At 39.9% G+C, this 27,694-nt stretch overlaps 1 protein-coding gene across 1 annotated transcript in view; it reads right to left on the reverse strand.

Annotated features, from left to right (window-relative positions):
• Positions 1–19,699: 19,699 nt before the first annotated feature.
• LOC109301101 (bifunctional heparan sulfate N-deacetylase/N-sulfotransferase 4) overlaps positions 19,700–27,694 on the reverse strand; it is a 215,680-nt gene continuing 207,685 nt past the window's right edge. The window contains exons 14-16 of the mRNA XM_019522024.1: positions 27,207–27,309; positions 25,523–26,048; positions 19,700–20,178 (exon numbers count right to left, since the gene is read on the reverse strand). Coding sequence (XP_019377569.1) covers positions 25,929–26,048; positions 27,207–27,309 — 223 coding nt within the window. The 3' untranslated portion in view covers positions 19,700–20,178; positions 25,523–25,928. The remainder of the gene's footprint in view (positions 20,179–25,522; positions 26,049–27,206; positions 27,310–27,694) is intronic.

Below are 27,694 nucleotides of genomic sequence, written 5' to 3' on the forward strand. Positions count from 1 at the left end.
TTGTTGATTGCTCTTAGAATATTCATCTCATCCCTCCTCAAACACACATGTACAGCCACACACCCATTGTGGTTTCAATTACCTTCTAGCCTCCACCTAAACACATTTGAATGGTCACCTGGAAATAATCAGGTAAAGATTTAAAAAAGAATTCAGATAGCAATAGTCCAGACTCTAACCCAGGCTGTAAGCAGCTGTAATGATGCTCCTAACTAGGGCTGTGTGAAATTTCGGTAGCCGTTTCATTTTGGAGGTGTTTCGGTCTGTTTCAGCACCCAAAACACCGAATCTGAAACAAAACAGAAGGCCCCAAAACATTTCTGAAATGAAACCATCCAAAATGTTTTGGAAATGTTTTGGATGTTTTGGAATTGTTTTAGAGGTGCCCTTGGGAAGAGTCCAGCACAGCCCCATAGACCTCCTTTTAAAGTGCCGGTGCTGGGTGGGGGATGGGGCCAGGCAGGGCAGCCATGGGGGACTCTTCTGTGGCTCTCCCCACCAGGGCAGAGGTAAGCACAGCTTGAGAAGCTGCAGGAGAAGCCCCCATGGCTGCCCTGCCTGGCCCCATCCATCCCCCACCTGGACCCAGACTCCCAGCCCCTAAAAAAAAAAACCCTGCACTCACCGGCTGTAGCAGTGGCAATCAGGGCATCTTAGGGCTCATGGCAGAGCCCCACCATGCAGCTTAGGGCAGTGGGGGGCAGCAGGGAACACCCCCCTGATTGGCACCTGCACCACAGCTGTCGTATTGCACGGGTGCAGCGCAGCTTGGCAGGGCACCGTGCACTGTCTGGGAGTTGGAGCAACTCCAGCAGTCAGCTGGAGCCTGGCACTAGTCAGCCCCAGAAACCCCAGCTCCCAGCTCCCAGACAGCTTCTGTGCTGGTGTGGGTGCCGGGCTGGGGTGGGGCGATCCCCACTGCCAGTGAGTGTGGGGCTTTTTTTTTTTTTAAGTGCTGGGAGGCTGGGGTGGGGCGGTGGATGGGGCCGTGCCCTTCTGCTTGGGGAGAGGCAGGTACAGCTGGAGGAGCTGCAGGAGAACCTGCAGCTTCCTGGCTGTGCCTGCCTCTCCCCGGCTGATCCAAATCTCTGAATCAGCTCCGAAACAGCATTAAAACTGAAACAGATTTGGCCGAATTGAAATGGAACAGTGATCCAAAACATCAAAACAAATCACTGTCTTCCAAATAGGCCGAAACCAAAACCAAAACCAAAATCAAACATAGCCATTTCACACAGCCCTATTCCTAACCCCATGGGCAAGCTACGTACATTGTTGACTGCAACATTCAGAGAGAAGACAAGGTTGTCACCTTTCAACCCATGGAGAAAAGGGCAAAGGGACAACTAGATGCATCAGCCATCACAGCTGACTTTGAAAATCACTGCACTTGGGTGATATATGTTCTATCAGTCCTTCCCCCACTCTATCACAGTGCCTCTGCACCACTGGGTGCCTTGATATCCCCTCAAAGATGCCCTGAGCTGCCATGCAACTTTAGCACTGCTAACTGTACAAACATGATTCACAAGATAAACCCAGATATCTCAAACAGGAATATATAATATTAAAAACATCCTGACTTATTGTGGTCTTCCTGAGTTCTTTGCAACAGAAAAACTGCTCCATTATTTTTCCACAGTCAAAAAATGAGTGAAAACTAAGAGCTAGTGGTTTCTGAGGAGTGCCTCAAGTCTTAGGAATGATGTCATGAGTCTAACAAGGCTGAGAATTACTGCCCTAAGAGAAGGTAATGGGGGATGGAAAAAACAGATTTAATGATGGCACTTAAAGAGTCACAATTTTACCTTACTTCCTACTCTTGGAGCAATGGAGAGATGTACCACCCTTGAACAGTAACAGTTGCCTATCCCAATGTGATTATATTGTAAAATGTATTTATAATATTGTATTACTTTATTATCAGGCCCTATTTTGTCTAGATTAAGCCAATGCAAGCTCATTCAAGTCAGATGGGGCAAGACCTCCCCGATTTCCATCTCATATAAATCCACTGAACCTCATTAAACGCTACCAGTTTTTTTTACTCCAGAAGCATTGTATGGGATGCAAGACAGCCTTTAAGCAGAGTCAACAAAGTCACTAAGTACAGACAGTCAAAAAGCTCAAGGCTGAATTGATTCAATCTTCACAGGTTAGTTTAAACTGTGTAGACTGAACTGATAAGGGCCATTTATACACATACATTTTTGTGTGGGGATGTGCCAGATATCTGGCACATCCCTGTACAAATGTGTATGTGTATAAATTAATTGAGATTAATCAAGTCTGCTCTGCATGTGAGCTGACACACACTGCGCTGTGGTGCGTGTAGTTGTATAGGTGACAAAACGCGCATCAGCATACAGAAAATGGTGGCAGTGCACTTTTGAACTAAAACACCTCCGATGTGTTCAAAAGCATGTTGCTGCCATTTTCCCAGTGCTCATGTGCATTTTGTCACTTATACAACAGCATGCACTGCAGCGCCAGGCGTTTTTCAAAGCGCCCACCACTGCGGTACATGGATGTGTACGAATGTCAAGGAGGCCAGAAGCTGGGGAGTGCATGAGAACATCTCCCTGCTCAGCTGCAGCAGACAGCTTGGGCCAAGGCCAGCTTGCCCACCCAGTGAAGTTTGTGGGGAAGGAAGGTGCAAAGCACTCTGGGATGTTGGGGTACTGAGAGTTAACTTGAATCTGGAGGGGATCTGGGACAGAAGTTCAATAAACTGTTTTAACCTAAGTCAGTTAAGTCTGATACTACATCTATCCAGGCTTATCTTAAACTGGTTTCAGCCATTTTGAAGGTGGTTTACATGTACTGAACTTCTGTTGTGTTGTAGATTTAAACTAGTTTCTGATCTTTTATACTGATTTATTTGTAATTTCTATCTCTAGCCAAAATGAACAAAAAACCTAATTCAGCCATAAAGGCCAAGCACAGACAGCCAAAAACTCTGAGGCTGAACTGATTCAGTTTTAGCAGGTTATTCTAAGATGCAGAGATTAAACTGAGTAACAAGTCAACAGACATTTACTTTTGATTCAGGAAATGCAGCCACATGCCTGCAGTGGCTCAAGCCAGGGGGCACTAGACCATAGATCTGGTACAGCGAAAGTGGGCTGTGTGTTTGCTTCCTCTTCCTGCTGCCCCCGATGTCTCTGGGATTTGCAGTCCACAATCACAGCAGCAGGACTCTGCAGGGTTGCTCATCGCTTCTTCTTCCAGCTTCCAGGTGCCTCTGGGATGTGTAGCCCACAGTCACAGTCAACAATAAGTTTAGCAGGGCAGGGTAGCGCTGTACTCAGGGGAAGTGGGGTTTAACTTCCCTCCCTGGCCCCAGACTCCAGCCAGGGTTTGCCTGGGGTGGGCGGGGGCAATCTCTGCCTCCCCACTACAGCCCTTCTCTGTTGGAGCAGACAGCACAGTCCAGCCCAGGGTGGAAAGCATACTGGGATGCTGGGGAATTGTGATTTAACTTGAACCAGGGAAGGGTCTGGGATAGAAGTTTTATAAACCGGTTTGACCTAAATCAGTTAAGTCTGATATAACATTCAACCATGTTTACCTTAAACCAGTTTTAGCTATTTTGGAAACTGGTTTATGTGCATTGAATGTCTGTTCTGTTACAGGTTTAAACCAGTTTCTGATCATTTAAACTGATTTATGTGTAATTTCTGTCGCTAGCTAAAAAGTATTTGCAAATGTATGCTTCTAGGATTTAAAATAATCTGTTTTCTATGCTTTAGATGAATCTTTGTAGATACAGGACTTTCAGCTGCATCCTCATGGCATAGGACCTGATCTACAGCCCAATAAAGTTGATCGCTGTGTTTGATCACTGATGTTAGTAGCCAGCCCTATCATCCTGTGACTTCTTTGCCTTGGCATAAACATGATTGCTACTTCCATGGAGTAAGAAAGGAGGATTTGATCCTATATATTTTAAATGACAAAACCGATATTATAAATTAAAGCTTTGTTTAGTACAGTAGAATCACAGGCATTTTTCCTCATTAGGAGATTCCTTCTCACACATCTGAATGAAAAAGTCTGACTTCCTTTTTGCACTGCATAAAGACCTTTTCTTTGGTAAGGAACATGCAGCAATCTAGTTTGAACTTAGAAAAGTTTTAAAAAAATGTGTATGGTCAGAAATTGTCTATGTGGTGCAGCATACCTGAAATATTTCATATCACTACATAAAGAAATTCTTAGAGCTTTACCACTTAACAATCCCCAGTGCAAGATGGTGTTATTTCACCAAATTTTGTATTTCCTAACCTGATCACCACAAAAACTAAAAATATATTCTCCATGTTAGCTGAGAATAAAAGCTGCTGAAGTAGCTGCTGACATCTTTTTCCATTCAGAGATGCAGAGAATTAGCTGTTTTTCCTGCAATTCTTATCAACTGCATAATCAGAGAAATAAGTTCACATTACAAAAAATGTGTTAGTCTAGTTATGAATTAACCTCATATTCTGATAGCAGACACAATCAAACATAGCATCAGCATTGTTAGAAAACAAGGTGACAGCTGTGCCTTCTTGCAGAATGACAGGTAGTGGGGAAGAAGTGTGAGCACAGTTATATATTTAATATGTTAGCCTGCAAATACCTGATCCTTATATCAGCTTAATGGTATCTGCAAAAAGGTCATTTCCATTTTACCCTGCCTATTTAACTGCATCAAATACCTGATGTCAGCAAGATTGGAGGTAAACGAAAGGTATCTTTATCCCAAACTCCTGTAGGGTCAATCTGTAACCCATAGACGTATAATTGGGGGGAAAATCCCTCTGAGTCCTTCTTAAAATACAAATAAAATCTTGGAAGATACAAAACTTGGAAGTCAGTCATAAAACTAATGCATTAATGTATCCTAGTTTGAAATTTGTGTCACTGGCAGAATAGAAACCATGAAGAGTAAAGCTGCCTGTATCTGTATATTCCAATGCATATATAAACACTGACTAAAAAAATTCTAATTACAGAATGAAAAAAAAAAAAAAAGAAATAGTAAGCCACAGATGTGGAAATTTTCACTCAAAGGGATTTGGAGATTTGGTATTCGTAAAACAATTTAAAATACTTTTTTAAATTAGCAATTAAAATAAAATGTTTTAAAAGTATTTTTGAAGAAATGTACAACTTTGGTGCTAGATAGAAGAGTACAGCTTAAATTGTAATTGCAGTGGTTCTGATTCAGTGTCATTTGAACTTGGTAAGAAGCAAGTGACTTTAATGGGCTTTGACTGAGGCCCAGGAAGCTTGATCCAAAGCATGCTATAAAATCAGGGAATCTTTCCACTGACTTCAGCGGCCCTTGAATTAGGCCCAAAGGGCAAAATCCAAAGAAGGTTTTGGGCACCTCCAATTTAAGCATCACAATGCATAACTTTCAGCATCTAGCCCCAGAGTGGAATCCACAGCCCAGAGGTAGGTGCTTGGGGATACCAAGGGGTAGGTGCCTAGAAGTATGAGATCTGGGCTCTAGAGCCTCAGCCTGAAGGCATTCAAACCCATATCTATCACTTCCCAGGAGCAGAGACATAGCAATCTCTTTCAGCACCTATAGAACTTGGCGGGATTATGCTGACAATTGCAGGGGGGCCAGAGGAGTGGAGCCTTACCTATGAGGGCTCTGCTCACTCAAGTGGCAGGTAGTACTGTGATGTAGCAGCAGGACCTTGGCCTAATGCAGCTGAGGGATAGGCAGGCTTTCTGTGGGTACCCCATTCACTGCCCCCTCCTTTTTTTTCTAGTGCAAGGCTATGCATCCCATGACAAAGCCTCCTGGGGCAACATAATTCTGACTCCCTCCCCACTTAGATACACATGCGTGCCATGGCAAAGACTCCGGGGGGGATAGGCCTTACTGTTGCCCTGCACACATACCACCCTAGTTACACTACTGCCCAGAAGACAGAGGCTATCCTAGGTGACAGGATGGGGAGTGGGAAAGGGTATCCTCCACTCCTTTACCTAAAACTGTGCCTCTGAAAAGAAAGGAATGGAAGATTCATGGGGTCACAAAGGGGAAGCACAAGAGATAGCATGGGTCTATAGCTTAAGAGTTAAGGGAACCACTTGAGAAGGTGAACCTCTGTTCCATTCTGCTGCTTGGACTATTCATGCACCTTGCATTAGATAGGCACAGGACAAAATAAAATAAATTTGAGATGGTCCTGGGGACAGAGCTCAGGGTTGCTTTGTTTATTCCACCTTAGAGATTCAGGATGCCCCCACTCAGAGTAGCCCATAGCCTGGTGACTATGCCACTCCTGGGAGGCAAGAGATTTTGGGTCGTGTGTCTTTAGTTTAAGGAGGGTCTGTTACCCAGGTCTTCCAATACCAGATGAGTTCCCCCTTGGGTAGTATATAAAGGGTAAGTTAGTAATAGCAGCAGCGGCACTCCTACCTGTGTATGATTAGGTACTTAGGTACTGCATTACCTAGTTTCACGATTTAAATAGGACTGGGGTAGTCCTGGGCAAGTGTAGAAAGTAGAACTATAGGTGCCTACACTTTCAGGCTGATCAGAATAAGCACGTAGCAAATTTAGACACCTCTGTGTTTAGGTGGCCATTAAACTCAGATTGGATTGAAACTTTGGGTTTAGATTCGCCGAAATCCTGTTTTAGGTGCATAAATCTGCCTTGGGACCTAGCCAAAGGCACATAGTAGATGGCGGATTAATGAACATCTGAACATAGCTATCCTTTTCTGAAGGCTACCGGTATGCTAATAAGAGCAGTTTATTACTGTTGAAATAATATTGGAAATCTAGATTTTAAAAATCATGCGTTCTTTAACAAAGTCAGGGTGGTTAGAAGATCCTTCCTTCTGCAATATTTTGCTATGATGGTAATTTATGCATTTTTTCTCATTTAGCTTAATTTAAAATGATTTACTCACCAACCTGCAGTCATACTTTCATGTCTTTTCTAATAAAAACAAACTTGACTTTTTGAAGAAGTTGCAGTATGTCAGATTAAAGTGCAAATATCCACTTGAAGTCTCTAACAAGTTCTGTGCCACTAAGAGTCTTTGATTTCTGCATTTAATTATGTCTCATTGGATTATAATAATCCTATTCCTCCTTGTTTCTTATACTCCGTTTTCCATACTTGTCTTGCACTTAATTAAAAATGCCTCCTTTCCTACCAGCCGGGTAGTAAAATTAAGGCTGACACACAAGAGAATTTTGCATCTGGAGAAATCTTATTTTTAACCTCTAAAACTCAACACCTCAGGGGTTTCTTCTGGGTGAACTTTTATTCTAATATTCTGAAATTTGCCAAGGAAAAAAATCCCATCTACCCTGCTCAAATATAAGATAAGTTTCCCGGGACAGCTGTCCTAGATAGTGCCCACCTTCCAAAGGGGTTATAACCCATAATATTGTGCATCATTTTGACCAGTTTTTTTCTCTTTAGAATTGTAATTACAGATGTGCTCAAGGGCTCAGAAAATACTTGGGAAGTCACACAAACAGATAAGATCTACAGGCTTGGAGACAGCTGCAACATAGCCCACCCTGTATGATTTGATCATTCCTTCTGGGGAAAAGGCAGCATTATTAGTTTTCATTGTGATCACACTAAGTGAGGCCTGCCACTACAGGTGACCTTTCTAATGAAGATAGTGATTTATTTTATTCCAGAGATTTTCAGTAGAAAATTAGGAGTGCTGGGGTCTTAGATAGCTGAGAAAATTGGTAATAGGATCCCAAGCCTTTCACCTCAAGGTCAACAGCTTGAATAAAGCCCAGGTAACTGATTCGTTGCCATCAGATGTCTGTTTCTGTGGCCTTTTTGAAGTGAGTTGGTAATCTCATTTAGTTCATAGAAAAGTAAGATCCTCTCACGCACAAAATCCACTACTACAATAGGCACTGATTGGGATTCTTATTCACAGTCTCAGCAGAGATGTCAAGTATTGAGTGGCTATGGACCATTAGCCAAGGTCCCTGTAGGTCATCTTCAAGACACATTGGCAAGGTAGCATAGTCTTGCTCTGCTGCTACAGTTTCTGTCCCACTGAGGCAGAAGTGGAATGAAGCAAAAAAGGGATATACCCTCCAAGGGGATACTAAATGGAGGAGGTCAACAAAACTGAGTAGTAGCATAACATTCTCCCCAGTAGCTCTATAACATTTTCCCGTGAAGTAGTCATAGAAAATCTAATTTGATGATCTCATGATCAGGTTACTGCACTGCTTTACTTTTTCCCTCGACTAGAAATGAATGTATTCAATAGGAACTATTACATCAGACATCTACAATTGTTGACAATGATATAGCTATGATCAACACTCCTCATCCACTTTCCAATTCACAAGTTATGTCTTTTGGTTACCATACAGGACTGCATGGGAGGAGACATTTGAGACAGACTATGGTTTGCCTCAAATGCACTTAAGTCAATATATTTTTGTATATCTAGGTACCCAGAACCATACTGAGACACCCCAAAGAGTGGCCAGTTTTTCCAAAGCTTTGATTATTCAATTTCTTATAGTACATATGTAGGCATGTAAAATGACATATAAGCACACATACATATATGTAAAATTAGAACTTTTGTTTTTAAGTTCCATATTTCTGATACCCACGACTGAAGTTACTGAAGTTAATGCTTCAGTATCCCCATGTATAAAACAGCATCATAATGCTAAAGGAAACTGCCTGCTTGCAGTTAAACATGTCAAAGTATTTTTGAGGCTGTCAGTAAGAATAACTTAATATATTTTGCAATCCTGTAATGTTAATTCTCAGTTCTCAAGTCCTGGAATAAATCAGTGGCAAAACTCTCACTGACTTCACTAGGGCCAGTGTGGCACCTCTGGTAATCAGATTATACCTTTAAGGCATCTTTACAATGAAAGATTCTATAAAAGGGAGATAGGAGCCATGTTTGATATGTATTCCTACCCTCTTCTTTAGCAACACTGGGTGCCAGGAGGTAGCAGGATAGGCATCTTGTCTGCATTCCCTTCACTTTTGCTGTCCTTTGCATGGTGTATACAAGTTGAAGTTCAGGGAAGAGCAAGAGCCAGGGAAATCTCATCTAGCACCAGACATAAAGCATATTCTTACTGTAATGAGCTCTCTGCAAGGAAAGAGGATTACACAGGCTTTTTGCAAGTCTCATAAATGCAGAATACCTTGGTGAATAATAAAATCACCCTTTTCAAAAACTCTTGGCTAGACTCATAACTTGTGTAAATCCTTTGGAGGCAAATAGACTTGCGTCATGGAAGAATTTTGCTTGTTGCGTAAGAGCTCATTCTGTTCTTAGGCAGATTGAAAGTTTCTGTCTTATAGAGTGGGCATTACTCATTATGACACTATTGGCTAGGATCTAGGTTTTATTGAGTGCACACACTTCACTATGAAATCAATGGCATTAAGTGTGGATATGTTTGGCAAGGACAGCTAATTTATATGAACTGTAAAAACATTGCAAAATGTTGTTTCCCCCTTACTCCACCCACACCCAGTATTATATCAAATGGCTAGGACTCTCAAGATTTAAGACAATGGATATGATGAATGATTATATCCTACTCGAAACTAAATTCCCCAAAAAATTATCTTTGGAATTTCATCTATTCCATTAAAAATAGGTAGTAATCAGTTACTACAGTAATCATTAACAATACCACCATTGACAATGCCATTGGTGCTAAAGTTGTTTCATCCTCAGAAATCCATCAGCATTCTAATTAACGTTTTAAGTCAATTGAAAATGTAGCTGTCCTCTTGGTTTGATAACAAAGAATGCTGCAAGCAAATCAAGTTTGTAAGAAAACTGAATTCTTGTGCATATTGTATATCTTATGCATTTAATTTGTTTATATTATCATTTAAACCCTACTCTGGGTGCTGCATTATTAGTTGCTAAGCTATTAGTCACTCATTATTAGCTGTGGTGGCTGGAAAAAAATCTAAAATATTTCAAACACAATTTTTCAGTTCTGTTCAATCAAGTAGACTACTCTGTGCTTAGTGTTACAAACGTTATGGGAAATTTTATCTTAGAGGCAACTCTAGAGAAATACATTTACTATTTCACTGTTAAGAGCAGAACTAGTGTATTTCTTTCTTGACTCATCAAAGTCAGCCAAAAAAAAAATAGGCCAAAGAAATAACCGCCATTCCTGAGGTGATGATCCACAATTGTTAAATCAATTCCAGTGTTGTTGAAGCATGTTTGCTTTGTAATTCTCTCCTCTGATCAACATTTTCTCCATATCCCAAACTTTGCTATTATGTTGTAATAACTATTGTGCACCATTCCACCTGTATCTGCAGCTGTGCATTGTAAATTAGGGCTGTGCGAAATATTGATGAGTGTTTCTTTTCAAAGCTGTTTTGATACGTTTCAAACTCAAGACAGTGAAATTGAAACACAACAAAAGACTTCAAAACAGCTGCAAAACAAAATGAGGGTGCACAAAACAGCCTGGTGGCTGGAGGCCGGGGAGAGCTAGGGGTGTGCTCCACCTCCTGCCGCTGGCAGGCATCATGCCCTTAGAAGGGGCTACTACTCCTGCAGGTTTCATCCAAACCAGGCACGAAATGACAAAGTTATAGGCATTTTCATGATTCCCCATTATAGCCTATGGGTGAAACATCAAAACAGAGAAACAGTTTTGACAAAACGAAACAGAACAGTGCATCGAAACAAAATGAAATGATGAAACAAAACACTGTCCCTTTGAAACGGCAAAACAGAAGTCGAAATGAAACAGTGCTGTCTCGCACAGCTGTATTGTCAATATACTAGCCATCCACAAGGGTTTACATTAGTTTCCTTCAACATGCATTTAAAAGTGACTTGGGAATTAGGCATTTTATAATATCTATTCTGGAAGCTGAGAGGTGTTGTTTAACATTACAATTACAGCAATTTTATTTTTAACAGATGCTCAGACCCCTACATATTAGAGTGCATAGGGGCAAGCCAAGAGGACTCCAGCTCCAGCTGCAGCATATCAGATTATGAAACATCTCTGGAATCAGATTTTGATTCTACTGTCTCATTCATAACCCAACTCACCAGGCTAATTACTAAGACTGAAGCATATGCAGCACAAGATTCATACAAAAAATAGTATAAGCTTTCAATAAACCTCAGCAGACTGTTAGAACACTGAATTATTTTATGTCCATTAATTCTGTTGTCCTCCCTTCATGTCCCCTTTGTGTCAAACTTCAGAGGTAGTACCCATCGTGGTAAATTATCTTCCAGGAAGTCCCACAGCAATGAAACTCTCAAGTGAAAGTCTGCCCATTTGGTTCCATTTCCAGCAGGCTGCCTAGCTATTGTTTGAAATGGTCCCCTTCCCCAAAGAATGTTCAATACTAAAAATGTTAAAAGCATTTAGTAATATAAAACATTAAAAATGACAATCACTTTCCAGTCTTGTTTTAATTACCACAGTCCTTTTCATAATGAGAAATTATGTAGCATTAATGCCATTAAATTATTTTTGTTTAGGACTCGTAATCCATGCTCCCATCAATTCTCTCCTAGTGTCACCTCCTATAATCACCCTTTTCATCTTTTATTGGAGAATTTTCTGGGACTACCAATTAAGTCTCACATTCTGAGTCTGTTGTCCTCCTAGACTTCTTGTATATGCACAGACTCTGTTTTCAAAGCACTGCTTGCATCCTGGTGAGATATACTGCATGAGAATGAGCAATTCTGGGGGTCAACTGTTACTTAATAATTTTCTGGGACATTTAGCTGGGCTGAAGGACTCTTCATTTATGTTGTCATGGGAAAATTTTCTGGCCATTGGGAATGCCACTTTTCATTTTGTTTAACCAAAGAGAGATCTTTACAAAGACTCAGAAACCCTATATATCAATCCAGACATATATATGTTTAGTATTAAATACAACGTGTCAAAGAAAATGGATGGTGCAAGGTGATGGACGTGGCTTTGTTTTCCTGGTAAACTGTGGGTTAGAGTATGTAAGGGCATTTAGGACACTAAAAATGTGGATGAGGCCCTGTGATAAAATTGTTCCGAGCCAGAGTACCTTGCCTACCCCCTTTTATTAATTAGGACAAGCAGGTATCTACCATAGATTTCAGTTTGCTTTTTAGTGGTAAACCAATAAAGCTATCAGAAATTTTATACTGTAAAAGGCAGAACACGGGAGAAGCAGCCAAAAATTAAATGGAATTATCCACCTATAAATGAATAATGTTAAATCAACTCTAAATTTTCTAATTGAAGGTGCAATAATGGAAAAAACTTATCATTGGTGGGAAGCCAGGAAATGGATGTGCCAAGAGTGACACATTTTTAATGCAATTTTACTATAAATAATAAATTTTAAGAAGAGAAATGTCTTCATTGTGTCACAGTTAAATAAAGGTGTCTAGAATTCTCCTTTGTAAAAAAAAACGTAGCTTGTGCCTAATGTGCTGATATTAAATAGGTCCCTGAGAAACACAATCTGCAAAGGATGTTTCTAATTTAATACTCAGCATTTTGTCAATGATTCTCATTATGGGTGAAATGGAAATGCAGGGTAAATAATGGGTCTTTGTCAAATGTTCTATTTTCCTTTTACTTTGACCCTATTCTAGAGGGTGATGTTTCTCAGGAAGGACAGAAATCAATTTCTCATTTAGAGACAAACAATGAAAATATTCCTATGAATACATTAAGTGTGAGAATGATGTTGTATGGGAACTGGGCTTTATTGTGTATCAGTGAAATGAGACCTTTATCTCACTGGGCTTCACATCTATTATTAGTGCTAATATGTTCACAAGATTTGTTCAGGTAATATTCTGAAACTCCAGATTTTCCTTCAGATGTATTCTTCATCTCAAATGTCTAGAAATAGAGGTTGAAAAATTATAAATGATTTTTGATAGTTATTGGTTTCAGGCAGCTCAGGAGTATGCATGCAACTAAATAACTACATGTGAGATTACACTGCACTGCAAGACAATCCTCATTTAGAGCATTTTTTTTATTTCCATATTTGTCCTAAACTAGGATGTGGAAAAATTAAAATAAATAAATAAATAAAAGCATGAAATACTGAATTAATTTATCTGAAATTTCCTTTTATAACTATAGGCAGTCATGGCTTGAAAATGTACAATCTTTCCATGAACCATTATGAGAATTTAGGAGTTTCTTCATAAAAGAGGAGGATGGGCTAGAACAAAATGGAAAGCTTTGCAGGCTGGAATGCCCTTTGAAAGATCCCGATTTGGGAAATATTGACCGTCTGAAAAGCACTTCCACCATTGCCTTGCAAACAAACCAAAAAACTGGCACTTAAATTTAAACTCAGTGCATTGCCATGCCAAGCCCTGTGCATGCCCAGAAGAGGCAGTGCATTACTTCAACCCAGCTTTGCAGCATTTGTAAAGATTAGGTGGGGAGGGGGGGCACTTTTGTCTAATAGCTGATTGAATCAGCTTTAGCCAGAACTGTCAAAAAGCCCCACTGAGGTGCCTGATCTTTACAGATGTTTCTGAGCCAGGTTGAAGTAACCTGCTACTTCTTCTGGTAAAGTACTGTTTATTTGTTTTTTAACATCTGCAAGCGGCCAGAATGAAGGCCTCATCCAAAGCTGCCACTACTTTGGACTTTGGTGGGCACCATGTTATTTCCTTGTCTGTGCCAGGCCCAGACTGCGGGCTCGTTGACTGAGGAACCAAAACAATATTTGATCCTTTCCCTCTTCTACCCAACACACAGCTGTGTATGTGAGAGAGGGAGGAATAGCCCACTACCCTCTGCACCTTTTTCATTCCAGCCTGCATAGGCTCTAATGATACAGGCAGCCTTTAGTGGGAAGTAAGGGAGCTTCTTACACCCCTAGTTTGTCTGTATGAGTGAGGTGGGCAAAGTACAAGCTGCATAGTAGCATACCTAGGGATGGGAGAGCAGGGCACCAGCCCCTGGAACCAATTTAGATGAGCTGCCAGCATTGTGCTCCCTGGGAAACCTGTGCAATGGCAGTAGTAGCACATGCCACTAGTGCAAGGGGAGCTTGTGCAGCCACAGCAGAGGTGACAGTCTCTTGCATGAGAGGAGACTGAGTCACTGCCACTACTGCCACCAGCACCACATTAGCAGCTACAGCAGTGCGAAGGTCTCTGAGTCTGTGATAAAACTCTCTCCTGCATAGTTCTCCCATCTCTATGCCTCTAAAGATGTGGACTGGCACCTTGCACTCCAACCTTAATGATTTTTTTTTTTGTGGAAAACATCATTTACTGATGCTTCTAATTTTTCATGCCAAGAAAAACTTTAAAAAAAAACTGGCATGGACAAGTTTTAGAAATGTCTTTTGGGAAAAAAAAATATCTTTTTTGAGAAGTGTATGTTACTATTTTAACTCCATACCTTCATTAAAAATATTGAAATGACTTTAAAACTTATGATCAAAATGCTTCACCTGAATTCTGCAACATGGACATGACTGCAAATTTAAAATATGTAACAAAATCATTTTTCAGAATTTTTAGACCAACTTTGTCAAATACATCTTTCACACACATTTAGCATAACTGTGTGCCAAGTTCCAGTTGCATACCTGCTGGGTGTGCACTGTTTCCAATCTCATATACAGCTGCAGGACACATACATCATTTGTTTCTTAATGAGTTCAGATGAAGCACTGTAAATCAGTTGGAGAGTGGGAAGTAGGTTTCACCAGTTTTACTCCCACACATTTAAATTATCATTTCTATGCTGTTGGGCAATACAATGAGCTGCAATATACTTCACTTGTGTCTTGTCATCTTCATTTCTATAATTTGCATTTTCAAGTTGCCTCCCTTGTGGGGATGTTGGGAGGCTGGGGTGGTGTAGGTGCTAAGGTGCAGGGTTGAGTGCCCAGAAGTTGCACATTTGAGGTCGTAACAGAAGTGCTCACAGTGCAGCCCCATCAGATTCTAACAAATCTGTGAATTCTGCTAAATACTCTGTCATGAGGACTTGAGAAGGAAGGACAATTGAATTTGTGGAAATTAAGCACCTATAGTAGAAAATACCTCCTGCAGCTGTTGAATGGACTCTTTCATCATTCATGTGACTATAAGTCTGTGTGACTTTTTGATCCTTTCACAATATCTTACACAGCAGCACAAAACATTATTTCCTACATTATGACCATTATTAGCCATGCCATTCAGAATGGGCCATTTTTACCTCAGTTTAACCCTATCTGAAAAATCTGTTGCCTCTTTGCTACATATGTACAAATCAACATAGTCAAGCACTAAAGTTAATTATACAGTACCTACATGGTTCAGGTACATTTTGAAATACTTCTCTACCAGCCAGACTTTCTCTTGCTGTGAGGAGAGGAAAAAATATAGAGACTTAGCTTTCTGACTGTGCAATTAACCTTTGAAAATGAGTTCTTGTGCTATGTTAATTGGCAGGCACTCACCCATCTGGGTTGTCTTAACTGTTTCAGATTACCAGCTCAGAAATATATGGGGAGTCTATGTTTTATTTCAAAGTTTGGGATCATGTCTTGTAAGTGGGTGGAAGGAATTTGGTTTGTAGGCTAAATACATATTCTCTCCCAAATAGCTGGTAAATTCTAGTAAATTATCTTTTGTAGTTATTTGAGGGAGATGAGTCCACTGAGGATGTAAGTGAGATATATAAAAACTTAGTTATTTCTTAAAATGAAAATTTATACTAAGGTCACCAGCCTTAATGGTGGCAGATTTATACCCTCAACCACCTAATTTGCTGTCCTGCAGTATAACTCAATGGCTTCATTGCAGTGGTGTCTACATCTGAACAAATGATAAAATGCAGGGATCACTACTTGACCTTTAGAAGCTAAGACTCTTAAAGGATATTTTCAGTATATCCCCTCTTCCAGCAAAGTTTCACTATTTAACCAGGCTACTTGAAAAATTCTCATTTATAGTTACCATGTAAGAAGTAAAATTTACTTCTTAGAGCCTTTCATTTTCTTGCTGGTAGCCAGGAAGTCACAAATTAGTATAGAGAGAAATTTATTTTCAACTGAAATTAAGAGGTAATAAACAATGGACTTGGAGAGTAAAGGGTACACTGGTGGGAAGGTGGTAAATAGGATCCAGAGGTAAGATTAGGCTATTGTTTGTGAAGAAAGGTAGTCTGTTCAGTAGAAACCAAAGATCAAAGGTAAAAGGAACATTAGTGTAACTCAGTTTTGAAGGGTTAAATGCATAGGTTATATACTTACATCTGAAATTAATGAACTCATTCTGGCAATATTATAAAGAAAGAAAAGATGAGAAGAGATTTCAACATATATTTTCTATTTTACCTCAGTAAAGGTAGTTTTGGTTTAACTTAATTTGCTTGTATTATCTTGACGGGGGGCATCAAACTTTATATGTAACTGAATCTCTCCTGCTAGAAATGAGTATTTCTTTAATCTCTTCCTCCCTTCCTTGTTACTCAGGAATGTATTCAGATAGTTTAATACTTCTCTCACATAGGAAGAACTCAGAAGTAACTCTACAGAAGTCCATGGCTTTGGAGGAGTAAATCTCCTATAGAAAATTGAAAACTGTTTATTGAATGGGTTATGGTTTTCTAATACAGATAAAGCAGAGTTGCATTCAATATGTTTTGGGACATTTTTAGCATAAAACCAGAGCTTGATTAATAAAGCTGGCATTACTCTGTGCCATGGGCAGTACTTTATATGGCACATGTCCTCTGATGATTAAAGATAGGATTGAGTAATAAAGCTGAGATCCCAATCCAGATTTGAATTTCTTCCACATTCCTCTGTATACTACACAATGAATTGCAAAACAAAGTTCTGGCTTATTCCAGTCCCAAGTATATATGGAGTAGATAAAAGGTGATTTTGCTTTTCCACATAAGGTTGTTTATGATATTTTGAAAGCTACATGTTACAGAACAACCTTTACTTGCTTACTCCGTGCGATTACACAGTACTCTGCAGAAAGATGTGCTATAACTACAATGTCATTATATTGTATTATTTATTCCCTTCTTCATGAGAAAATCTGAATCTCATTTGCATCAATGTGAGTTATTCATTTATGGAAGAGAGACAGATTAATATTTGGGTGATTTTTTTGGCCTTTGTGAACAAAGTGAACCAAAACATTTAACTGAAAAACCCCCCAATAAACATAAGTGTATACCTGCCCCACAGCTACAGATTTTCATCAGTCATCCTTCTATGTATTCAGTTTTTCCTCTTATATTAAAAATTGAACTCAATGCAGGAAGTTAAATTTTCCATCTAGGACTATGATCAACAGATGTTGATCTACAACACAGTGCAGCATAGTCTAGAGCAGGTGTGTGCAATTATTTCAGTTGGCGGGCCACTTAACTAATTTTGGTGAACTGTTGAGGGCCAAACACATAAAGTCTTTCAGAAGATATCATTTTAACAAATTATATTTAAAAAATAAATCACATATAAAATGTCTACTATAACATATTTTAATTTTATTTCAAAAATATTTTTGCCCCCAATTTTTTTTTTTTTAGTAATGTATATAAAGGTAATTACATAACTCAAAATAAAGTGTTACTCTTGTATAGTGTGTATGTCTGTGGGGGGAGGTGTGTGTGTGTATGCAGGGGATGGGTATGCATGTGTGTGGGGGGGTGTAGGTAGTGTGGGGGTATGTGGGGCCGTTGAGTGTTAGGGTGTGTGGGGAAGTGGGTGTGTACATGTGTGTGTGGGTCTGCCCATGTGTTAGGTCCCAGGAGTCAGCCAGCAAAGTGGGGAGGGGGGAAGAGGCAGGTGTACATGCAGCTCCCCTGCCTTCAGTGGCTCCTCCTTCTTCTGCCCCTTCTGCGATGCTCTAGCTGCCTTCCATCCACTCAGCTGCCCACAGGTGGCTGCTCATTGTGCTGGAAGGTTGGAGTAGGTGGAAGGCAGCTGGGAGCTGGAGTTGGTGCCCTGCCTAGCTGGGCACATGTCCCCATGACCAGTGCCCTTCCCCGCACTACTTGATGCCCAGAGTGATACAGTAGGAGCAGGAGGAGGAGAAGCCACTGGTAATGGGGGGAGCCAAGCAGTACTTGGTTGGATGCAGCAGCAGCTGGAGCAGTCCCACTGGGAAGCAGTGCATGCTGGCCAGGGCTGGGGCTGGGGATGAGGCCAGGACCAGGGTGGTGCCATCACTGGGCACAGAGTGGGTGCAGGTGGGATCATGATGTGGGCTTCCCCAAGTGGGAGTGGGCAGGACTAGGCCTCATACAGAGTGTTGCAGGGGCAGCTGCAGGGTGGATACAATCAGTTGGTGGGTTGGATCTGGCCCATGGGCCATATTTTACCCATCCCTGGTCTTGAGTAAGATAATAATACACAGAAAGTTAAATGAATGGAAATGTAATTAGTTTCTGAATTATTAGACTAAAAGTGTAACAGTTAAACTAGATAAGTTTAAATAAAAATGGCAATCTCAACAATATTGTTTTGAAATACTGCATTCTCCTGAATAAGCCTTGAAGAAAATGTATATGTACTCCTGGAAGAGATTAAATTTTAGACCAAGACCTAAAACTCTATTGTCAAGCTTCATCTGTGTTTTCACACATCTTAAAGCCTTAAAGGCATTCTATTAGTGAAACAATATAAGGAATAAAAGAGAATAGGACCAAATGGAGGACAGGAATCTCTGAGGAACAGAAAATGCTGGATAATTATTTGAAAAGCCTCTGAGGATCAGATTTACAAAGGTGTTCGGGCACCAAAAAATCCAGGTTGCTACATGCCTATGAGGATTATAAAAGTGTTTATTCATTTGACTCTCCTTGAGTTCAGCTTCTTATCACTAGAAGTCAAAGGGCTCCTAATTCACTTCTGAAAACAGGACATAAACTTCTGAGTCATTTACATGCTTTTGGACATTTTACCTGCTGTACTTTTGCTGTCAAGCAGATCAGGCAGAAGCAAAAGGTGATATTAAGAAGTCTGTAATGTAATTTCTAATTCTGTTAAGGATATAAGCCCTAGCTAGGAATAGTTAAGTTATTCTGTAAGCCCTTTATTAAGTATTTTTTACTTCTATATGCTTAAACTTTTGTTCTGACAGATGTCTATAACATAAATAAATACTTATTCATGTTGGGTGCCTAGAGATACCAAAAATTAGCCTGATTTTGGGGAAAGCAGTGAGCATGCAACTTCTGAAAATCAAGCCCCTTTAAGATGTTTCAGACTCAAAAAATCACTAGGCACTTTTCAAAAACTTATGATACCTAGAGCAGATTGTGTATAGGGGCCAATTTTACAAGAAGAGCTGAGCATTCACAGCTTCTATTGAATTAAATTGAAAGTAGATGCCTAATACTTTTGAAAGTCAGCCCTGTAATGTGTATTATACACTATCACTTGCACGTAGGCAGCAGCACTGCCAAAATTAATGTTCTTTGCTCAACAGCTGGAGGACAAAGAGTAAGGCAGTTGATTTGGTCTACAACACTTAAAATTCCCATGCAGCAGGAAGCTGTAAATCCCAAAGCGTCAGGGGCTGCAATGTTGAGGACAGGTGAAGGCACAGGATAAATGCAGAGGATAAGAGAAGCTGAGTCAGTGCATATCCTGGAATATAAGGAAGAGGCCAGTCACAGAGCAATATTTTGGTTCAGCCCTTAGAGTTTATAAGGTACTAAAAAGACTCTTGTACATAATTTACCAGCAGAAATGTTTATTCTGTAGAAGTGAGAAGAAACAATAATAAGGTGTATACACATCAATTATTGAAAACAGTTTTAGCAAATACAGCTTTTGTCCCTCTCCCCCAACAAACAAAAATATTCTGAATGATCAAAGTTGATTTTTCTTTTTTTCCTCGAACACCAAATATATACCCAGCACTAAACTAGATTGGCTCTAGTCAGATAAGGGGAAAAATGGGGAGGAGGAACCCTGTCCGCAAGGCAGATAATCCTTTCCCCATGTCTCAGATCTATGAATAAGTTTATCTTTTTCAAATACTTCCAAATGATGCTGTTTATGTCTTATAAAAGTTATCCTGTTGGTAGAACATTTAACATATAAGAGTTTGTGTTGTTCGGAAGTCCTTATTTATTTTTGCTAGATACACTACTGATGGGGGATCGAATCCATAGACAGGTCCACACCTTAGCAGTTGCATTAAAGGGATGCACTGGAAGGAAAACAAGAGAATAAAGAAAGGATAAGTATTTTTTCCCTTAATGGGAGAATTTCCTATAGTGAGAATGTACACTTTTAAAGTAGTCCTTCAAATAGTATTTGTCTTTGGTTTTATATTGATTTGTATATACATTTGCTAATAAAATGATAGGAACAATCTATTTTAAGGGTAGATTTTAGTATGAGCCAATTGTGAGGAGGGATATATTCAGGAACATGTACAGAATTTCAGTTCCTTGAGAAACTCTCAGTGATGGAGACCCTGGAATGGCTGACGAAGGGATGACACTACCTCTAAGCCCTGGTAGATGTCCCTTCATTTGAGGGCTAAATCACATTCACTGGATGTTGTAGCATCTTGTACTGAAACTACTAGGATATCCTCTGTGATAATCTATGAACAAAGATTGGTGTTCAGTCTACTGGGCTAGCAGTTTTTATAAGCATTACTTTCACTCACAATTTAATACAAATAAGAAAGAGAGGCAGGGGATACAATTTGATACCACAAAGTGGTCTTTGTTTCTGAATTCAGATCATGTCCCTAATGCCTCATTATCACATTACAAAGTCTGGATCATCACTGTTTTCATTATGCAACTTTTTTCTTCCCCCAAGAATTTATAATTCTACCATTTTAATTTGTTCTGGGGAAACTTGGCAGACTGACTCTGTATCTGAAAGAAAATTTGTTTTATTAAAAAGGAGTCTAAAAGCAGTTAATCTGGAAAATTTATTTTAGACCTTGAGAGGTCAATACACGATTTAGAAGATTTCAGATGCTATTCTGATTGCCTCTAGCTAAATGACAACCTCAGTTATATAAACTCAATTTTATAAGCACTGAGACGCCAATCCTGTAAACAGATCTAGTACAGACTCTGGCACCTGTGTCTGTCCAGGACTTTTAAAGTCAGAGCTGCACAAGATAAAGAGTGTGGAAGGAGGTATATTCAGGAGGAGTGAAGGTGGAATAATCAAGGAAACTGTTCTGTATAGGGAGATTTCATCCACATTTAACTTGTGAAGGACTACATAGGGATAGACATCAACCCATACAGATTAAATTGAAGGACTGAGTCAATTGAGACGGAGAATGCATAAATGTAACACAATAATAGAAACCAATGTGGTGGTGGAGTTCAAATAGTGAAAGCTGAATCACATGGGTGTAGTTTACTAAAAACAAGCAATTAGGGTCCATTCCAGTGCTCACCTAAGTTAATAGAAAGACTTTCATTGACTTCAAAGGGCACTGGATCAAGTCTCTTGTGAGCCCAAACTAATTCAAGTCTATAAATAAATATTTCTAAGAGCAGACCAGAACCTACTGGCTATTAAGACACTGAACTGAAGTAGGGGAAAAAATTGTATATCCAGTCCTACAATCTCCCCAGAAGTAGAACTACTATTGATTTCCCTGTGAGTTCTTCACATGGAAGAAATGCAAAACTAGGCCCTGAAACTAAAAAGAAAGGCTGTTTCTCTTTTCAAAATTGGTTTACTATTCATTTTGGTTGTATATGTTTAACTGATGGTGTATATTTTCAACAGTTACTTAGTCATTGATATCAAACCATAATTGCATGGATTGCTAACAGAAAAATAATCAAGAATACTTACTTACAGCTAGTGCACAAAGACACTTCTAAAATAATGCCATTGTGAAGAATGACTGCATTGATAGCTCTTGTTACAGATGGAAAGAATAAGATCTTATGCTGTTATTTTATCGTCATGTGTCACATAATAAAGCCACATTAATGACAGCATATCAGTGAGAACATGAGAAAACCTGGTCGTGTGACACCTGTCTAAAAATGTAAGAAATGACAACACAGGGCAAAGCTAGAGAAATAACATGATTTCTCTGTTCTGCAATGTCTTTCAAGGATGTAATGCTATTGCCTAAATGAGATTTAAATTTGCATTTTTTCTAAGTGAGAAGCTGGTCTTCTTTTTTTCTCCTTCAAAGGGAGTGCAGCAAATTTTAAGGCACACATTTCATTCTCATGAAAGCCCTTTAAAATGTTAACTCTTCCCCCACCCCAAAGTATTTGAAATTTCCTTAGCTTTTCACTTTAAAATTATGAATTTATTTTAATTACTGATGACTTGCTGAAGATAAAATTCAATGCTTAAACATGTATTAGTGGATACCAGGTATCCCTCTTCTTGACAAAGCTCTCTAACAAGGCTATTAATTAAAAGGTGGGCACTTCTTCCACATTTAGAGAAAAGCCTGACAGTGTTAGCTGGCTAAAAGCACATCTAATAGATCCTCCTTCAGGGGACATAGATATAGCAGGTTGCAACTAGGTTTAGGTGGAGAGAGATGCTCAGCTGCTTGTTCTTGGGCAGTTTTGGATACATACAGAAGTACAACTGTGGGACCCTCTGTAATATTCAAATAAAAAAGGTACATAGTCACTTCAGGTGCTTCTAGGGATAGGCAAATGCTAAGCAGAGTCTCTTACATTGCAATTTGGGTCTTAAATTGAAGACTCTAGATGCCTAACTAATTTTAAAGTTCCCAAGTCCTCTGAACCGGGTCTTAAAATCCAGATAATGGAAAGAGGGAAATAAGAAGTGGCACTGTTTCATGTTGTGTTGTATAAAGTGGTGGAAATAATTCCTTTGCATCCCTAGAAAAATCATAGAGCAGATCCTCAAGAAATTCATTTCTAAGCACTTGGAGAAGAAGGTAATTAAGAACTGTCAGCATGGATTCACCAAGTGCAAGTCATGCCTGACCAACCTGATTGCTTTTCATGAGGAGATGACTGTCTCTGTGGATGTGGGAAGAGCCATGGACATGATATAGCTTCACTTTAACAAGGCTTTTGTTATGGTCTCCCACAACATTCTTGCAAGCAAGCTAAGGGTATGTGGGTTGGATAAATGGACCGTAAGGTGAATAGAAAACTGCCTGAACTATTGGGCTCAGAGGGTAGTAATCAATGGCTTGATGTCTAGTTGGCAGCCAGTATCAAGTGGAGTGCCCCAGGGTTTGGGAGCTGGTTTTGTTCAAGATCTTCATCAGTGACCTGGATGATGGGATGGAGTATACCCTCAGCAAGTTTGCAGATGACAACAAGCTGAGGAATAGTAGATATGCTGGAGGGTAGGACTAGGATTCAGAGTGACCTAGATAAATGGGAGGATTGGACCAAAAGAAATCTCATGAGGTTCATTAAGGAGAAGTGCGAAGTCCTGAACTTAGGATGAAACAAACCCATGCAGGCTGGCAACTGATTGGCTGGGCAGCAGCTCTGCAGAAAAGGACCTGGGTGTTACAGTGGACAGTAAGCTGAATATGAGCCAACAGTGTGCCCTCATTGCCCAGAAGGCTAACAGTATACTGGGTCACATTAGTAGGAGCATTGCCAGCGCATCAGAGCAATGTTCCATGCTGGAAATCCAGCGCATCGGAGCAAACTCAATTAACTGAGTCTGCCAGAGAATGGAAATTGACTTGCTCTGGCAGCCTTCCCTGTCATGTGTATCAGCGTCCGCATGTATCAGTGTCCCCATGCATCCCCACATTGAACGTGTTTTATTTCAAAGCAACCACCACCATTTTTTCAGCATGAGGGATGCTGATACATATGAGGCGTGGGTGCTTTTAATTAGCGCAGCTCACTAATTAAAGTACCTGGCACCGTGTCCCAGAGCACATGTAAAAATGCCCTGGAGTACCATGTCCAGTTTTGAACAAATTGGAGACAGTCCAGCCTAGGGCAGCAAAAATGGTTAGAGGGCTGGGGAACATGACTTCTGAGGAGAAGCTGAGGGAACTTGGCTTATTTAGTCTGAAGAAGAAAAGACTGGGGTTGGGGGAGGAGGGACTAATAGCAGCTTTCAGCAACCTGAAGAGTGATTCCAAAGAGGATGGAGCTAGACTGTTCTTAGTGGTGGCAGATGACAGAGTAAGGAACAATGGTGTCAAGTTGCAGCAAGGGATAGTTAAGGTTAGATCTTAGGAAAACCTCTCTCACTAGGAGTGTATTAAAGCACTGGAACAAATTGTCCAGAGAGGTTGTGGACCCTCTATCCTTGAAGGTTTTTAAGACCTAGCTAGACAAAGTCTTGGTTGGGATGATCTAGTTGGGGCTGGTCCTGCTTTGAGCAGGGGGTTGGATTAGATGACCTCCCAAGGTCCCTTCCAACCCTTATTTTTTATGCTTCTATGATTTGTTTGCTCACCAAATCATGTCTGTAAGCATGGGTTTTCATTGCATAGCTTAAATATCCAGCTGAGTTACTTCCCAGCCTTGAAAACCTGACCTTGCTATTCCAAGGAATACAACGGTGTTCACAATATCATATCTACAGTAATCTATACTTTGTATAATCCAAAAGGCATGTACAATAAGTGGGCATATAAAACTAGGTTTGTGTCTACCCAAAAACACAGTATCTCAATGTGTAAGTAAAAAACTATAAATTAAATATTTGATATATTATGGATAGTATTCCTTCTTGTTTTATAGTGATTGGTTTAAAAATTGTACAGGAAGGAGATCCTTCATTAAATACTATAAGCTTGTAAATAATTTCTATGGAACCCAGATGCATTTGTACTGACATTTCTTTTAAATTCTGTAGGCCCTTTCTAGAAGAACTATTGCCCAATTTCCCTATTTTAAAGGTTTCAGAGTAACAATATTTGGTCTCAAGACCAACAACTAAATTTTCAGAATTAAGCCATTGTCAGTGTGCAGATAACTAGCCTAATGGCCTGCTTAGATTTTTTGACCTTTTTGATGCTGGTTTTATGAGCACCAATGACATTATGACAAACTATTTAATAAGATTTCACATCCCAAGTCTTTGTTACAAGCACTGTGGGAGCTAGACAAGCATGATAAAGAACCTTATCAAGGGTGGCAAAGTAGCTGAGTAAAAGTGGCAGTTCAGCAGAGTGCACAAAGTTTTCAATCAGCCAACTTTGTTGAGGTTCACTACTAAATCCACCAAGAGGAAAGTCACGTTTCTGCATTTAACCTCAGAGACCCACATTGGTCCAATGGACCAGGGTACATCTTTTTGGGGAAGAAAAAGGTTATAAAGGAAAGCCTATGACTATGAACCAAATCTCTCAAAAACTGCATAGAGTTGTGCCAGCAAAAAATTTTACACAACATGCACTGAACAACTTGTGTTCAAGCAGCAAAGACAACTATTCAATTTTACTAAATAGTTTATAATTTTTAGTTATTATTAAGGCAGCTTAGTGCAAAGTATGAAATGTCCTCTGTAAAATGATGTGTACCCTGATTTCTTACCCTGCAAACTGAACAAAGAACAAATAGAAAAGAAAACTAATGACCAACCTCACAATCCACTGAGAGATGTTCCCGTCCTTTGCTTGTGTCCTGACAGACTGTAATTTGTCATATACGGTGAAGACTATCAATCATACATACAGTTTGTGGATCTTTCTGGTAAACAGAGGGACTAAACTATGTGAGAGTCCCAGTCTGGATAAAGAATAATGCCACATAGCTCCATATTGTTTCCTGGAAGCTGACAAAGGGATTGATGAGAAGAACTGCCAGCACGTGCATATATAACAGTTTTCTTTTTTTCTTTTTATTCATTGTGGGTTTTTGTGGGTTTTTTTGAGAAAGAGTTATTTACGAAGCCCTCCAGTGATGATCACATGTAAGTTGGGGAAAGCAAAGGGGTTTATGGTGAAGACAAATGTCATTAGAGCCTTTGGTCCTCTGAACTTCAGTGCTATCTCACTTTCTGTAGTTCCTGTCTGAGCCATGATGGCAGAGGTTGTCCCAGTCTATGCAGTAGTTTGGACAGTTCCACATTGTGATCTCTGTAGTAGCTTGAAAGAAAAGCTCGAGACTGAGGGGGAGGAGAAAGTAATAGTCAAAGAGAGTTTGCCTCAGAAAAGGACATGCCGGTGCAAAATAACAAGGAAAAATCCTACCTCACCGACATGACTCTTCCTTTTTGTCCCTCCCCATTCAAAAATAACTTAACAGGCTTATTAAAATTCTTAAGGCACATGCATCAGCATTTTTAGTACTCAAAGTTAATTAATTTAGCATTAGTAGAATCTGTCTAAACAAACGTTTTATATTCTTTAAAACTTTTCAATAGAATCTGGATCCTTTGAAAGTGTCTTTCAAAGTATCCTTACTACCCTGTAAAGATGAGGGTTTGCAAACTACCTGGGGATATATATAGAGCCACAGCAAACAGCTATGTGGGTTTGCTGATGAGCTCCAAATAATTAGAGAAGCAGTATCCTTTGAAGTAAAAGTCATGGCAAACACTTGAGCAGCCTATCTTTAATTTGGCAGCTCTCTGGGCATGTCTACACAAGAGTTTTATTGCACAATTGACTAATTAGCTGCCCAAGAAACATCTCTGCATCTACACGTGCACCCGTATTAAGCTAGAGTAAATTAATTTACTCTACAGCAGGATAAGTACAAGTACTATTTTGCTGCAGAGTAAAAAAAACTCTGCAGGAGTGCACTGTCCAGCTGGCTGGGGTACCAGGGTGCTTCAGTGTGAGGACTGTCTCCTGGCTAGCCCCCAAACTGAAGCTCCCTTGTGTCCTAGCCAGTCCTTCTTCAGCTTGTTGAGCCAGACAGGAGCAGCCCTGAGCTTGTAGGGTGACCCCTGTACACCTCTACTAGCTGGGGCTGCTCTGACTGGGCTCCACATACTGTGCTTGAATAAACTGCAGAGCTTATTGCTCTGGAATGTATTGCTCCTGGGCATGTATTCAAATGGTGTGCCCAGGAGCAATTAACTCTAAAGCAATAGGCTCCACAGTTTATTCATGTGCTGTAATTGCACATGTAGACATGCCCTCTGTGAACTAAGTTGGTTGTAAACCACCTAGATACAAATGATCCAGATTCTACTGTTTTGCACCATTGCAGAAGCATGGGTAAAAATCTGTAAAACTGCTCTTTATTTTTGTTCTCTAGTCCTAATTTTCCATTAGGTATACACAAATACTGACTAATATCTATAGAAAACCTGTACCTCTTGATCCATTGGTGGGTATTTTCGGCCTTTGCTCTTTCCCAGGCATTTTGTCTTCCCTCCTTCTAGTAGCTGACACCAAAAGCCTTTCTGAGGGTCAAACCTACAAGGAATTGTATATCACCAAGGTTTAATTATGGGAGAAATGTGAATTATTTAATAGACAATATTAGCCAAACTTTGTCATGTTGGGATTTGGGATGTTTTAGTCATTGTACTGAAGGTTGAAGCTTAGTAGGAAACAGTTTTGCTGTTGAGCAAAATTTTCAGGATTTTAATTTCTGTTTTCCATTCCACATTGGGATGGACCCAAGATGTTTGGAAGTTTATAATGGAGAGACCCTTATCCAACCTCCAAATAATTTAGTGGGAAGAATCATGAGCTGTGATGTAACAGATAAGTATTCAAGCTCTGTTCTTCCTGGTGCAGATAAAGGACTTGAAACTCCACCTTCAGTAGCATAATTTGGGGGGGGGGGGGGAAAAAA

This window comes from Gavialis gangeticus, unplaced genomic scaffold, assembly GCF_001723915.1.
Source record: "Gavialis gangeticus isolate Ggan-Ray unplaced genomic scaffold, GavGan_comp1, whole genome shotgun sequence".
NCBI lineage: Eukaryota > Metazoa > Chordata > Crocodylia > Gavialidae > Gavialis > Gavialis gangeticus.